The sequence below is a fragment of the Erinaceus europaeus genome, chromosome 11 (assembly GCF_950295315.1).
Source record: "Erinaceus europaeus chromosome 11, mEriEur2.1, whole genome shotgun sequence".
NCBI classification, from domain to species: domain Eukaryota; kingdom Metazoa; phylum Chordata; class Mammalia; order Eulipotyphla; family Erinaceidae; genus Erinaceus; species Erinaceus europaeus.
Genome location: NC_080172.1, coordinates 117,326,001 through 117,340,832, shown reverse-complemented (window position 1 = coordinate 117,340,832; position 14,832 = coordinate 117,326,001). Strand labels below are relative to the sequence as shown.

The 14,832-nt window shown below is 49.6% G+C and overlaps 1 protein-coding gene across 4 annotated transcripts in view; it reads right to left on the bottom strand.

The window, feature by feature from the left end:
• PAX7 (paired box 7) overlaps positions 1 to 14,832 on the bottom strand; it is a 148,649-nt gene that overhangs the window by 59,453 nt on the left and 74,364 nt on the right. For all 4 annotated transcript variants that reach the window (XM_060200892.1, XM_060200895.1, XM_060200894.1 and 1 more), the window contains exon 5: positions 26 to 225. In XM_060200892.1, coding sequence (XP_060056875.1) covers positions 26 to 225 — 200 coding nt within the window. The remainder of the gene's footprint in view (positions 1 to 25; positions 226 to 14,832) is intronic.

Sequence of the window (14,832 nt, the reverse complement as noted above, 5' to 3'; positions counted from 1 at the left end):
GAGCAAGTCCAGGGAGGCTCCTCACCTGGACCCGAGCCTCAGTGAGCTTGGTCCTCTGAGCCAGCTCCTCACGGGTGTAGATGTCGGGGTAGTGGGTCCTCTCGAAGGCCTTCTCCAGCTCCTCCAGCTGCTCGGCCGTGAATGTGGTCCTGCTACGACGCTGCTTGCGTTTCAGAGGGAGGTCGGGTTCCGACTCCACGTCTGAGCCTTCGTCCAGCCGGTTTCCTGGAGTCAGAGGGGGTCAGAGGGGGAGGCCCGGTGAGAGGGGGCTGTCTGGTGCCCACCTTGCCACCACCCTTCACTGCTCTGAGCACCTGGCCCCTCCTGAACACGGGAGCCAGATGCCCAGCTGCACTTCCCAGGGCAGTACAGCCCCAAGCTGACACCTGCAGGGCTGGCTCAATGCTTTGGGCGAAGTCATTATTATTATTGTTGTTGTTGTTATTCAACTTTCAGCCATCACCAGAGATGAATTCTTCCTCTTTTTTAAAACATTTTTTTCTATTTATTTATTTTCCCTTTTGTTGCCTTTGTTTTTCATTGTTATAGTTATTGTTATTGTAGTTGTTATTGATGTCGTCATTGTTGGATAGGACAGTGAGAAATAGAGAGAGGAGGGGAAGACAGAGAGGGGGAGAGAAAGACAGACACCTGCAGACCTGCTTCACCTCTTGGGAAGTGACTCCCCTGCAGGTGGGGAGCCGGGGGCTCGAACCGGGATCCTTATGCCAGTTCTTGCGCTTGGAGCCACGTGAGCTTAACCCGCTGCGCTACCGCCCGACTCCCCGAATTCTTCCTGTTTTAATTATTAGTCTATTATTAGATAGAGAGAGAGAGAAATCGAGAGTGAAAGAGGAAATAGAGAGGGAGAGGGAGAGAGACACCCGCAGCTCTGCTTCACCACTTGTGAAGCTTTCTCCCTGCAGGTGGAGACAGGGACTCAGAGGTCACCCAGGCTCCTGTGCTGAATATGAGCCTTAGATCAGATCGATGGGGTTTACAGTTAGTGGTATTTATATGCTTTCCCACATTTGGGAGCTACTCTCTTCCCTCATCCAGCTTTCTGATCTTATTTCCAACTCTGACATCATCTCCCCCAGACAATACCTTGGGTCCACCTGCATGTTAGCTGTCAGCCTCAGGCAGAAATTAGCGGAGTCATGAGCCCCTTGAAATATCCCCCAAATAGACCTACTAGCTTTTTCCAAATTGGAAATTTTAAATCTCATCTGCTACATTCTAACCTTTAGAGTCCTGATTATTAAACAATTTTTCTGCTTTATATCTTAATGCTTTTCAGCCACCAAATTGCAGATATTACTATGATGCCAACCTAACTTCCGTGAACAGACACCCTCACCCATGTGTCCTGGAGCCTCCCCTCCCCGGATCCCTGCCCCACTAGGGGAAGAGAGACACAGGCTGGGGGTGTGGATCCACCTGCCAACACCCACGTCCAGTGGAGAAGCAATGACAGAAGCCAGACCTCCCACCTGCTGCTCCCCATAAAGAATCTGGGTTCATGCTCCCAGAGGGATAAAGAACAGGGAAGCTTCCAATGGAGGGGATGGGACAGGAACTCTGGTGGTGGGAACTGTGTGGAATTGTGCCCCTCTTGTCCAATGGACTTGTCAATTAAAGCCATAAAAGGGGGGAGGGAGAGAAGGAGAGATAACACAACACCACAGCTTCCTCTAGTGGGGTGGGTGTCAGGCTCACATCTGGGTTGAAAGCAAGGCAGAGCGGTGCATGTTCCAGCTGTTATTTATTTATTTTTATTCTTTCCCCTTTTGTTGCTCTTGATGTTTACCATCATCGTTATTGCTGTTGTTGTTGGATAGGACAGAGAGAAACTGAGAGAGGAGAGGAAGACAGAGATGGAGAGAGAAAGACAGACACCTGCAGACCTGCTTCACCGCCTGTGAAGCGACTCCCGTGCAGGTGGGGAGCCGGGGGCTTGAACCAGGATCCTTCCGCCGGTCCTTGTGCTTCGTGCCACGTGCGCTTAACCCGCTGAACCACTGCCCGGCTCCCTGCACTGTTATTTTTTAGAATTCCTTTGTAGGTGGTCATTTAAGTTACATCCACTGACATAGACGAATGTCTGTGACAGTGAGCCTTGGGAGTGTTTTCAGCAGGAACTACATTTGTCAAAATTTCAAGAGCCGAATTTTCTTTCCCAAAGGGGGAACTAACAAAGCAGCTTTCACCTGGGGCCAGGCAGGGGCACACCCAGTTAAGTGCACATATTAGCATGCCTGAGGCCCTTGGTTCAAGCCCCCGCTCCCTATCTGCAGGAGGAAAGCTTCACAAGTGGTGAAGCAGGGCTGCAGGTGTCTCTCTGTCTCTCTCCCTCTCTATCTCCTCCTACCTTCTCAGTTTCTCTGTGTCCCATAAAGTAAAGTAAAGTAAAATAAAATAAAATAAAATAATAAAATAAAGGAGGTGTTTTGCATCAAAGTAAAAGAATCTGGGGTGGGTGGGTGGGTGGGGGGAGTACAGGTCCTAGAAAAGGATGACAGAGGACCTAGTGGGGGTTATATTGTTGTGTGGAAAATGGAGAAATGGTATGCATGTACAAACTATTGTATTTACTGTCAACTGTAACACATTAATCCTCCAAGAGAGGAAAATAAATAAATAAATGAGGAAACAACCCAGGTGTCCAACAACAGATGAGTGGCTGAGGAAGTTGTGGTCTAGATACACAAAATGGAATACTACTCAGCTGTTAAAAATGGCGATTTCACTTTCTTCACTTCATCTTGGAAAGAGCTTGAAGGAATCCTGTGAAGTGAAATCAGCCAGAAAGAGAAGGATGAAGTTGGGATGATCTCACTCAAAGGTAGAAGTGGAGAAATAAGAACAAAAGGGGAAACACTAGCCAGAACTGGGACTGGTGCTGGTGGACTGCACCAAAGTCAAGGACTCTGGGGCTGGGGGGGCGGGGGGGGGTTCAGGTCCTGGAACATGGAGGTGCAGGAGGACCCAGTAGGGGATGAACTGTTATGTGGAAAACCGAATACTGTTACACATGTAGAAACTACTTTGCTTTGCTGTTGGCTGTAACCATTAATCCCCCATCTCCAGTAAAGGAAAAAAAGGTTTTTTTGGGGGGGAAGGGGGAAATATGGCTGCTGGGCCGGGCATTCACAGTGCTGGCACTGAGCCCCAGTGAGAACCCTGGTGGCAAAGAAAGAACCAAGTGTTTGCCTAGTAGGTCTGTCTGTAAGGATGCCAGGCACAGACAACGTGCGAAGGCTGGCACCACTTTTGGAGAGGTGGGCATGACAGGAAGCTCTGGTCCAAAGGATTTGTACACGTCGACCTTTTGGTGACAGGACTCTGCTTCTCTCTCTTGTCTGTGTGCTGTCACTGGGCTCCGCCACTGCAGGCCCAGTTTTTCAGATAGAAAGAGAGGCAGAGAGAGGGAGGGAAAGACGGAGGGCGTGGCGGGGCCCAGCCTCCAGCCCAGCCACATGCCTGACAAAGCAGACCACATCCCACCTGAGCTAGCTGTCCTACCCTTGTTTCTTTTGTAGGCCAGCTGCTCCTGTAGATTGTTTTTGCTGAAGCCTCCTCCCCCTTTTTTTTTTTCTCCAGGGTTATTGCTGGGGCTCGGTGCCTGCACTACTAATCCACTGCTCTTGGAGGCCATTTTTTCTCTTTTGTTGTCCTTGTTGTTTATCATTGTTGTTACTATTGTCATTGTTGTTGTTGGATAAGACAGAGAGACATGGAGAGGAGAGGGGAAGACAGAGAGGGGGAGAGAAAGACAGACACCTGCAGACCTGCTTCACCTCTTGGGAAGTGACTCCCCTGCAGGTGGGGAGCCGGGGGCTCGAACCGGGATCCTTACGCCGGTCCTTACTCTGTGCCACCTGCGCTTAACCCGCTGCGCTGCCGTCCGATCCCTGAAGCCCTTCTTAAGGTGCAATTTGCAGTCGTTTACAAGACTGTAGAGACAAGCGGTATAGTTCTGCATGGTGCCCACCCGCATCGAGGTCTTGAATGGCGGCCGTCTCAGCGTGGGCCACATCGCATATGGGGGGGAATATCACACCAGCAAAGGAAAGGAGGAAGGTAAGAAGGGAGGAAATAGACCTGTGTGCCCAGCAGGGCAGTAAGAAAACTTACATTCCAGGCCCAGCTCCACTCCTCCAAGCCAAGGATGAGGCCCTTTCTCCATCTACAACACGAAGGCTTGGGACCACGTGACATCCACACTCGGGCACTTCCTGGATGTTCCAGGAATTCTGAGTCATCTCCTAGGCCAGGGGAGCAGACCCGACCTGTTGACCTGGGTCATGGCCATGGCAAACGCGTCATCACCACTCCAGTCCCCACCCTGGAACCCAGGAACAGTGAGGCGGAGAACCCCGGGGTCCAGAGCCGGCTCACTGGCCATCTGGCCAGAGATCTGCACCTGTGCCAGGCCTTGGCCAGGGAGGCTGCAGAATGGACTTGAATAAACACGAGGGCTGTCAGGACAAAGGGTGTCCTGGCTCCTATGCCTCCTGCCCGGCACTGATAGAGCGGAGAAGGTTCCAACAAGGAGGACCTTGGCCAGAACTCTGAAGCTGCAGCCCCATGGGCTTCTGGGGGGAATTGTGAGGACGGGGGACAGGAGACGGGGTCAGTGAGAAGAGGAAGCCCAGAGAGGTGAGAGGAGAGAGGAAGCAGGGCAGTCAAGATTGTCTTCCTCTCCCCACTCCTGCTTTCTCTGACTTCTCTTGGCCTTTCTTTTGTGCTCCTCTCTTCCGTCTCCACTGGACGCGTTCTCAGAGCTCTTTGGCGTTTTCTGATTCACTCACTGAGCACCGATGGCTAGGTGCATGGTGGCTGAAGGGGGACCTGACCCCTTGGAGTTCAAGGCCAAGCGTAGCCGGAAGAACCTCAGAGAGCTTGTGCTGTAGCAGCAGATGGAAGACACTGAGTCGCAGAGACGTGAAATGCCCAAGGTCCTCCACAAGCGTCTACAGCAGCACTCGAACGCCACTCTCTTGTCCTCAGCCTCTGCTCTCTACTCTTCTGGTGTTGGTGGTTGGTGTCTCCTGCAAAGAACATTCTCCCCAACCCTCCCCCCACCCCGGCCAAAAACCCACGTAACTCAGTACAGTTCCTTGGATGTCAGATGGAGCCAGAGGAAGGACATTTACATGGGGAGTCGGGAGGTAGCGCAGCAGGTTAAGCGCAGGTGGTGCAAAGCTCAAGGACCGGCATAAGGATTCCCAGTTTGAGCACCTGGCTCCCCATCTGCAGGGGAGTCACTTCACAGGCGGTGAAGTAGATCTGCAGGTGTCTGTCTTTCTCTCCCCCTCTCTGTCTTCCCCTCCTCTCTCCATTTCTCTCTGTCCTATCCAACAACAACGACATCAATAACAGCAACAATAATAACCACAACAACAATAAAAACAAGGGCAACAAAAGGGAATAAATAAATAAGTATTTTTTTTTTTAAAAAAAGGCCCAACATGCCAGATGGTGTGGAGATCGAGGCTGTCCAGCTGGGCAGGGCCTTTCCTCTCTGACCCCCTTCCCTCCTGCCAGCCAGTCATGAAGTCAATCCTAGTGTGTGTGTGTGTGTGTGTCCGTGTGTGTGTGTGTGTGTGTGTGTGTGTGTGTGTGAGTTCATAGTGTTTCATGTAAGTGGCACTCCACTGTTCCCCGCGGACTATCTCTATATTTCTATCTATCTGTTTACCTATCTATCTATCATCTGTCTATACTTATATATAGATATATAGATATGGGGGGATTATTTCCAAGAGAGAAGGAAAAGAGAGAGGGAGAGGAGAGACATGACAGTATTGTTCCACTGTTGAATAAACTTCCTCTTTTTTTGTTTTTATTTTTTGTAGTATCATCGTTTATCTATTGGATAGAGATGGCCAGACATCAAGAGGGAAGGGGTGATAGACAGGGAGACAGACAGAGAGAGAGAGAGAGAGAGAGAGAGAGAGAGACTTGCAACACAGCTTCACCACTCGCAAAGCTTTCCCCCTGCAGGTGGGGCCTGGGGGCTTGAACCTGGGTCCTTGCACATTATAACATTATAGCGTGTGCGCTTAACCAGGTGCGCCACCACCCAGCACCAAGCTTCCTCTTTCGCATGATGCCCTCATGCCCTCAGATCCAGGTTCTCAAGCAGGATGATGTAAGTCTGCACCCTGTTTGGTGAGCTATCTCTCGGGTCTGACCTAGCTTTTATTGACGGCTGCCAGGTTGTTCCAGGTTGTTCTTTTTCTAGCGTTTGTCCTTCTTCCGTAGCCAGTCAACAGCGTCAGGTTGAGCCTGATGTCAAGTTTCGAGACCTCCTTTGAATCTGGAGAGGTGGCAGTCGTTGACTATGTGGCTCATAGTCTGTCTGGAGCCGCAGGGGCAGTTCGGGTCGTCTCTGGCTCCCCAGCGATGGGACATAGCGGCGCACCGGCCATGGCCTGTTCGATAGCGATGGAGGAGGGCCCAATCATAACGTGCTAGGTCAAAGCCGGGTTGACGCTTGCAGGGGTCTGTGATGAGGTGTTTGTTCTTCACCTCAGCTGACTGCCAACTCTGTTTCCAAGAGACTGGAACAGAGAAGTTCAGTGTAGGCATAGGGGACCAGATTGGGTGACGAGACGTCAAGCGTTGGACAGGGTAGGCGAAGATATCCGTGTATATTGGCAGGTCCGGTCGAGCGTAGACGTGGGAAATGAACTTAGATGATCCAGGTTGTGATACGACACAACAAGAAAACAAATGGAGAGAGACACCATTTTCCCTCATCTACAGAGATGGAGACCTGGGGGGTGGGGTCTAGTGCCCCCTCTGCCCTGTGAGGAGTTCATGGTAGGCAGAGCCAGAATCCTGAGGTGTCCTCACAGCTTGTCTGGGGCTCAGAGCCAGACACCACTGACCCCAGAGATTCATTTCCTAAAACTCACTGCAGAACTTCAGCTTTCTGACGGCGACAAGGGAGGGCCAGCCCCTGGGGCCTCCGCGGGAGGAAGCAGGGCCTGTCGGGCTGGCAGGAAGAGCAGCCCCCAGACAGGGGACCCTTCCTAGCACAGAAGGGGAAGGGTGTTCCTGGAGCCCAGACAGGAGCAAGGTGGGCTGGGGGCGAGGGGTGTGATGGTGGAGTCTCTGGGCAGAGACTGCACTCAGAGTTGTGCGAGCAGAGTGGGCTAGGGGAGAGGAGCGCCCCAGCTGCCTAGGCCGGCCGGCCCAGGAAAAAAGCCCAGGCTCATTTGGGCTCAGCTCTGTCCCACAGAAGGAGCCTTTCTTCTGGGCCACGGGACTCTGTGATGAGGGCACACTCTAGCCAGGCGTGGCTCGAAGTGCTGATGGTGGGCGGGGGGGGGTGAGACTCTGAGTACCCCACTTGTACCCCACGCTACTGAAGAACTGAGAGCCTCCTTTTCTTTCTTCTTAAATTTCTGAGTGATAGTGGTCTATCTACACTGTAAGATCACATGGTATAGCTAATCCCACACCTCACCTACCACCAAGCATCATGCCTCCACCTTCCCAAAGGTGACTGACCGTCAGAGTTCTTACTATATCTTAGAAACTGTTGGCTTGGTTTTTTTTTTTTTCTCTCCTTTTCTTTCTTCATCTCTTTTTCTTTACTTTTTTTTTAAATCTTTACTTATTTATTAGGTAGAGACAGAGAGAAACCGGGAGGTAAGGGAGGGTAATAGGGAGGATGAGATACAGAGAGACACCTGCAGCACTGCTTCATCACTGGCAAAGCTTTCCCACTGCAGGTGGGCTGGAGGTTCGAACCCAGGTCCTTGGCATTGTAACATGTGTGCTCAATCAGGTGGGCTACCAGCCAGCCCTGTTTTCGTTTGTTTGCTGGTTCATAGGTAATTACTTTTCTCTCATTACAATTCAAATGGATGTGGGGCTAGGGAGGTAGCATACTAGGCGTGCACAGGCACCAAAGGCCCAGTGTCAGTGCTCAGCACCACCATGAGCCAGAGCTCAGTGCTCCGGAAAAAAATAAATAAAAACCTCCCTCACCTCAAGCACATGTTGTCATATGCTGCTGGCAGCCACCCACAGGGTGTCTTCACTCAGCAGGACGGCAGGGCCGGCCTCAGGCCTCAGGGTCATAGCCTCCTATACGCAACTCTCTGTGGGTCGAGTTTCCCCTTCAAAATATTATTTTATGGGAGTCGGGCGGTAGCGCAGTGGGTTAAGCGCGCATGGCACAAAGCGCAAGGACCGTGTAACGATACCGATAAGAGCCGCCAGCCCCCCACCTGCAGGGGAGTCGCTTCACAGGCAGGGAAGCAGGTCTGCTGGTGTCTGTCTTTCTCTCCCCCTCTCTGTCTTCCCCTCCTCTCTCCATTTCTCTCTGTCTTATCTGACAATGACGACACCAATAACTACAACAATAAAACAACAAGGGCAACAAAAGGGAATAAATAAATAAATATTTTTTTAAATATTACTTTATGGGAGTCGGGCGGTAGCGCAGCAGGTTAAGCGCACATGGCACAGTAACAATACCGATAAGAGCCCCCGGCCCCCCACCTGCAGGAGAGTCGCTTCACAGGAGGTGAAGCAGGTCTGCAGGTGTCTGTCTTTCTCTCCTTCTATCTTCCCCTCCTCTCCATTTCTTTCTGTCCTATCCAACAATGATGGCATCAATAACAACAATAGTAACTACAACAAAAAACAAAGACAACAAAAGGGAATAAATCAATATTAAAAATATTATTTTATGATTGAAACAGAGAGAGAGAGAGAGAGAGAGAGAGAGGCACCACAGGACTGAAACTCTACTCAGTGCAGCGGAGGCCAGGCTCGAACCCGAGTTGCACACATGGTAGAGGAACACATTGCCCAAGTGAGCTGCTTTACTGTCTCTGCATAGAATCATTTTATTTATTTATTCTTTATTTTTATTATCTCTACTTATTGAATAGAGACAGCCAGAGAGGGGAGGGAGAAATAGAGAGGGAGAGAGACAGAGAGACACCGGCAGCCCTGCTTCACCCCTCACAAAGCTTACCCCCCTACAGGGGGGGACCGGGGGATTGAACCTGGGCCCTTGTGCCTTGTAAGATGTGTGCTCAGTCTGGGGCACCAGTCACCCAGCCCTTATTTATTTATTTATCACTGCCATCAGGGTTGTCATGGGGCTCAGTGCCTGCACAACAAATCTACCAGTGGTCATTTCCTTTCTTTCTCTCTCTTCCTTCCCTTTCCTTCCCTTCCCTTCCCTTCCCTTTCCTTTCCTTTCCTTTCCTTTCCTTTCCTTTCCTTTCCTTTCCTTTCCTTTCCTTTCCTTTCCTTTCCTTTCCTTTCCTTTTCCTTTCTTTTCTTTTCATGACAGATAAGACATTGAGAGGTAGAGGGGGAGATAGAAAAGGAGAAAGTGATAGCACAGCTATATACAAGATACTGGATACTGTACAGCAAACCATAACAAAGGGACTTTTCAAAGTTAACCCAATTACCAAATAATGTGATGATAACATTAGCTATCGATTGTCTTTTTGAACCCTAAGACAGCAGGAACCTCACATCTCCACCATGGAGCCCCTACTTCCCCCAGTCCTGGAACCCTTGGATAGGGCCCACTTTCCCGTATGCATCTCCCAATCCATATCAAATAATATTGCATCCGCCGATCACAACCTAACCAACACAACGATTGCCATCTCAACATGCTTCACCTCAGACTGTATCCAGAGACTTCACGTGTGGAATGACAACCCTTCAGCTTCATTACTCGGGTGAGACCTTTCCTTTCATAGTATTCTCTAATTCCATCTCAGATAGTTCACTTTCTAACAAAGTCCCATAACCTAGATATACACCAGTTTCTGTGAGAGAGAGCTTATGTGCACACGTATCCGTAAACTACTGCAAAATATATACCTGAAAGCAGAAGTACACTAGAGTTTGCAGTGAGTACCTCCCTAACACTTCCTCTCCACTATTCCAAGCTTGGGATCCATGATTGCTCAACAAATTGTTTGGCTTCATATGTTAACTCTCTTTTCAATCACCAGGTTCCAGATGCCACCAGGATGCTGGCTAGGCTTCCCTGGATTGAAGACCCCACCAATGTGTCCTGGAGCTCTGCTTCCCCAGAGACCCACCCTACTAGGGAAAGAGAGAGGCAGACTGGGAGTATGGACCGACCAGTCAACGCCCATGTTCAGCGGGGAAGCAATTACAGAAGCCAGACCTTCCACCTTCTGCAACCCTCAACGACCCTGGGTCCATGCTCCCAGAGGGCTAGAGAATGGGAAAGCTACCATGGGAGGGGGTGGGTTATGGGGATTGGGCGGTGGGAATTGTGTGGAGTTGTATCCCTCCTACCTTATGTTTTTGTTCACTAATCCTTTCTTAAATAAAAAATTTTAAAAAAAAAGGAGAAAGTGAGGGGACTGGGTGGTGGCATGCCAGGTTGAGCGCACATATTAAAATGCAAGGACCTGAGTTCAAGGTCCTGGGTTCAAGGACCTTGGGACCTTGTTCAAGGACCTGGGTTCAAGCCCCCAGTCCCCACCTGCAGGGTGAGAGCTTTGCGAATGGTGAAGCAGGACTGTAAGTATCTCTCTGTCTCTCTCTCCCCCTCTTACCACCTTCCCTCTTGATTTCTGGCTGCCTCTATCCAATCAATAAATAAAGATAATACCAAAAAATTTAAAAAAAGGAAAGAAAAGGAGAAGAGAGACACCTGCAGACCTGCTTCCTCAACCCTAGCAGGTAGAGAGCAGGGGCCTGAGCCTGAGCCTCCTGCTTACCACAGTGTGTACCCAGTCAGAAGCGGTGAGCCTGAGTGGCCCTCTGGGTGGGTTGAATCTTGAATGGCCCAGTTCACTTTGTGATATTTGCTTTTTATTTTTTTTTTATGCTTCCCGTGTGTTAACAAATGTGACACGCTTTTTATATGTATAACAACATTCGTTTTCCTTTTGAAAAATTTTTATTTTATTATTGGACAGAAACTGAGAGAGGTGGGGGAGATAGAGAGAGAAAGAAACAGAGAGACACCTGCAGCCCTGCTTCACCACCCGTGAAGCTTTTGCCCTGTAGGTGGGGACCAGGGGCTTGAACCTAGGTCCTTGGGCACTGTAGTGTGTGCACCTGGGCCCTGCATTAGCTTTCCTTCATTCAGTTTTCAGACAGTTGGACTGTAGCAGCACTGTGCTATATGCTGACACAGGCTTTGGTGCACGGCACTGCTTACTTATTTATTTATTTATTTTTATACTTATTTATTTTCCCTTTTGTTGCCCTTGTCATTGTTGTTGGATAGGACAGAGAGAAATGGAGAGAGGAGGGAAGACAGAGAGGGGGAGAGAAAGACAGATACCTGCAGACCTGCCTCACCGCCTGTGAAGAGACTCCCCTGCAGGTGGGGAGCCGGAGGATCCTTCCGCCCGCCGGTCCCTGCGCTTTGTGCCACGTGCGCTTAACGCTTAACCCGCTGTGCTACCGCCCGACTCCCTCCACTGCTTCTTCACCAGCATCAGTTCATCCTGCTGTAGGTTCACCATCACAAGTCTCCTTTCTGCCTTTCACTCTGCAATGGATCCCTCTTATCCGGCTTCTCCAGCCCCTCTCCCCTTCCCTTCTGGGGAAAACACAGCTTTGTTCTTCTAGCCTAAATGTTTGCTTTTGTTGTACTAGTCTGTTTATTCGTTTTGTTTCTTTATCTTTCACATGGTGCTCCTTGTTCTCCAGCTGACTTGCTTAGCATAATACCCTCTAGGTCCACCCGTATTCTATTGCAGTGAATGGCAGGATTTCATCTATTTTGTTGTTGTTGTTTTTCTAGTCTGAACAGTTGAATGCGGTTTACAAAGTGATTTTGTACAGCATAAAATACTGAGGGCAAGCTACCCAATGGTAGTCAAGATCAAGAATGCCGTTAGCAAATATAGACACACGTACACTTCAGGCGCTTCTGATTCTCATTTATAAAAGAATCTTGGGAGGGGCACACACAGTGGCACACCCAGTTAAGATACATAGTACTAAGTGCTAAGTACTACTACTAAGTACCCATGCAAGGATCCCGGTTCGAGTCCCTGGCATACCACCGGCAGGGGGGAAGCTTCACAATCAGTGAAGAAGGTCTGCAGGTCTCTCTCTTTCTCTCTCTCTCTCTTTCTCTCTCCCTATCCCCTCTCCTCTCTCAGTTTCTCTCTGTCTTGTCGAATAAAAAAAATCATCTAATCTTTGACAAAGGTGTCCAGACTGTTAAAGAGAGTCTCTTCAACAAATGGTGTTGGGAAAATTGGGTTGAAACATGCAGAAGAATGAAACTGAACCACTATATTTCACAAAACACAAAAGTAAATTCCAAGTGGATCAAGGACTTGGATGTTAGACCACAAACTATCAGATACTTAAAGAGAAATTTTGGCAGAATTCTTTTCAAATTTTAAAGGCATCTTCAGCGATACAGATCCAATTACAAAGAAGACTAAAACAAAAACAAACATATGGGACTACATCAAGCTAAAAAGCTTCTGCACCCCAAAAGAAACCACCACCCAAACATAGAGACCCCTCACAGAATGGGAGAAGATCTTTACATGCCATACATTAGACAAGAGGCTAATAACCAGAATATATAAAGAGCTTGCCAAACTCAGCAATAAGAAAACAAATGACTACATTCAAAAATGGGGAGAGGACATGGACAGAATATTCAACACAGAAGAGATCCCAAAAGGCTAACAAACATGAAAAAAATGCTCCAAGTCACTGACTGTCAGAGAAATGCAAATCAAGACAACAATGAGATATCACTTCACTCCTGTGAGAATGTCACACATCAGAAAAGGTAACAGCAGCAAATGCTGGAGAGGGTGTGGGGTCAAAGGAAACCTCCTGCACTGCTGGTGGGTCCAACCTCTGTGGAGAACAGTCTGGAGAACTCTCAGAAGGCTAGAAATGGACCTGCCCTATGACCCTGCAATTCCTCTCCTGGGGATAGATCCTAAGGAACCCAACACACCCATCCAAAAAGATCTGTGTACACATATGTTCCTGGCAGCACAATTTGTAATAGCCAAAACCTGGAAGCAACCCAGGTGTCCAACAACAGATGAGTGGCTGAGCAAGTTGTGGTCTAGATACACAGTGGAATACTACTCAGCTGTTAAAAATGGTGATTTCATCTTCTTCACCCCATCCTGGATGGAGCTTGAAGGAATCAGGTTAAGTGAGATCATCCAGAAACAGAAGAATGAGGAAGAAGTTGAAAAACAAGATCAGAAGGGAAGAAAACTAACTAAGCAGAACTGGGACTGGAGTTGGTGTATTTCACCAAAGTCAAGGACTCTGAAGTGGGGGGAGGGCTCAGGTCCTGGAACAGGATGGCAGGGGAGAACCTAGTGGGGGAGGAATTGTTATGTGGAAAACTGACTAATGTTACACATGTACCGACTACTGTATTTTACTGTTGACTATAAACCACTAATCCCCCAATAAAGAAAAAATTAATAAAAATTATTAACAATGACCACCAGGAGCTGTGGTTTTGTAGTGTCGGCACCAAGCTCTAATGATTACCCTGGAGGCAAAAACGAAACGAAACGAAACGAAACAAAACAAAACAAAACGAAACACCCTGGGCTTGGCCCAGTCTCAGCACCCACTCGCACCCATTGAAACCCTGTCTTTGCCCTCCAATACTCACTCACAGCTTTCCAGACTTGTCCTGGAAGCCCGAGGCTACTCCCCCACCTCCCTTTGTCAGCACTGGTTGCCGGGTCTAGAGAGAAGCCCAGATCAAGTCGCAGACTGGGGAAGGCCAAGCAAGGCACACAGGCCACGTCTGCTTGTTTTAAAGAATCTGGAAGGCTTCCCTAGGGTGCTAGTGGTGGCCGTAGCAACTGTCTGGAGGTGGGTGGGGAGAACAAGGTCTGTCCCACTCACCTGGAGATCCAGGGGCCCTCGAAAGAGTTAGATTATGGTCTTGTGACTTTAGCCACCGTCACCACCACCCCATACCCTCCCCCCAAAACCAGAAAGATTCCCCACCTCCTTTATGGCCCAGCCCAGCAGAATGGACTCCCCTGTGTGGCTTTCCTCTGTGCTGCCTCCCAACAGGCCTACAGAGCTGGGCCGCCTGATCCCTCAGAGAGGTTCAGGGACTTGCTAAAACCACACAGCCAGGAAGCACATGCTTCTTCCTCCAGAAGACTGAAGAGGAGGGACAAATTTCAGAGGAGTTTGGGGCACTTTATGGGGCTTGATTCTGTCTTTATGAAAGAGTTCTGGGGGGGCGAGGCAGGGGGTGGTGCACCTGGTTGAGCGCACACGTCACAGTGCGCAAGGACCCAGGTTGAAGCCCCCAGTCCCCACCTGCAGGAGGAAAGCTTTGCGAGTGGTGAAGCAGGGCTGCAGGTGTCTGTCTGGAGGTCTGACACCTGGACTGGACTCTGCCCCTCCCTTGAGGTGTGACTCTGAAGCAGTCATTTCCCCTCTCTGGACCCCAGAGGCTCAGCTGTGAAGGTGAAGGTGGTGCTGCCTCTCTACAAACCCTATGGGAACACTCTGAGCATGGGATGCAATGCTGTGAAGAAACCGATAGTTACTGAGGAGGAAGATGAGGAGGGGAGAAGGCAGGAGGTGCAACGCCGAAACAGCCTGTGTGAGAAAAGCTACAAAAAGCTCTGAAGCCCCCACGTTGCCCAGTGAGACCTGCCCCCTCCTCACCTCTGGGAAGCCTTTAGCTTCAGAGTTCAATTAACCAACAGCATCCCGTGGACATGGCCCCAGAGAGGCCCTGCTGGCTGGGGTCTCCCGGTGCCCAGGCTGATTACCTCTTGGTGAAGAGCGGCCACCGGCACAGGGTTGGGGACACGT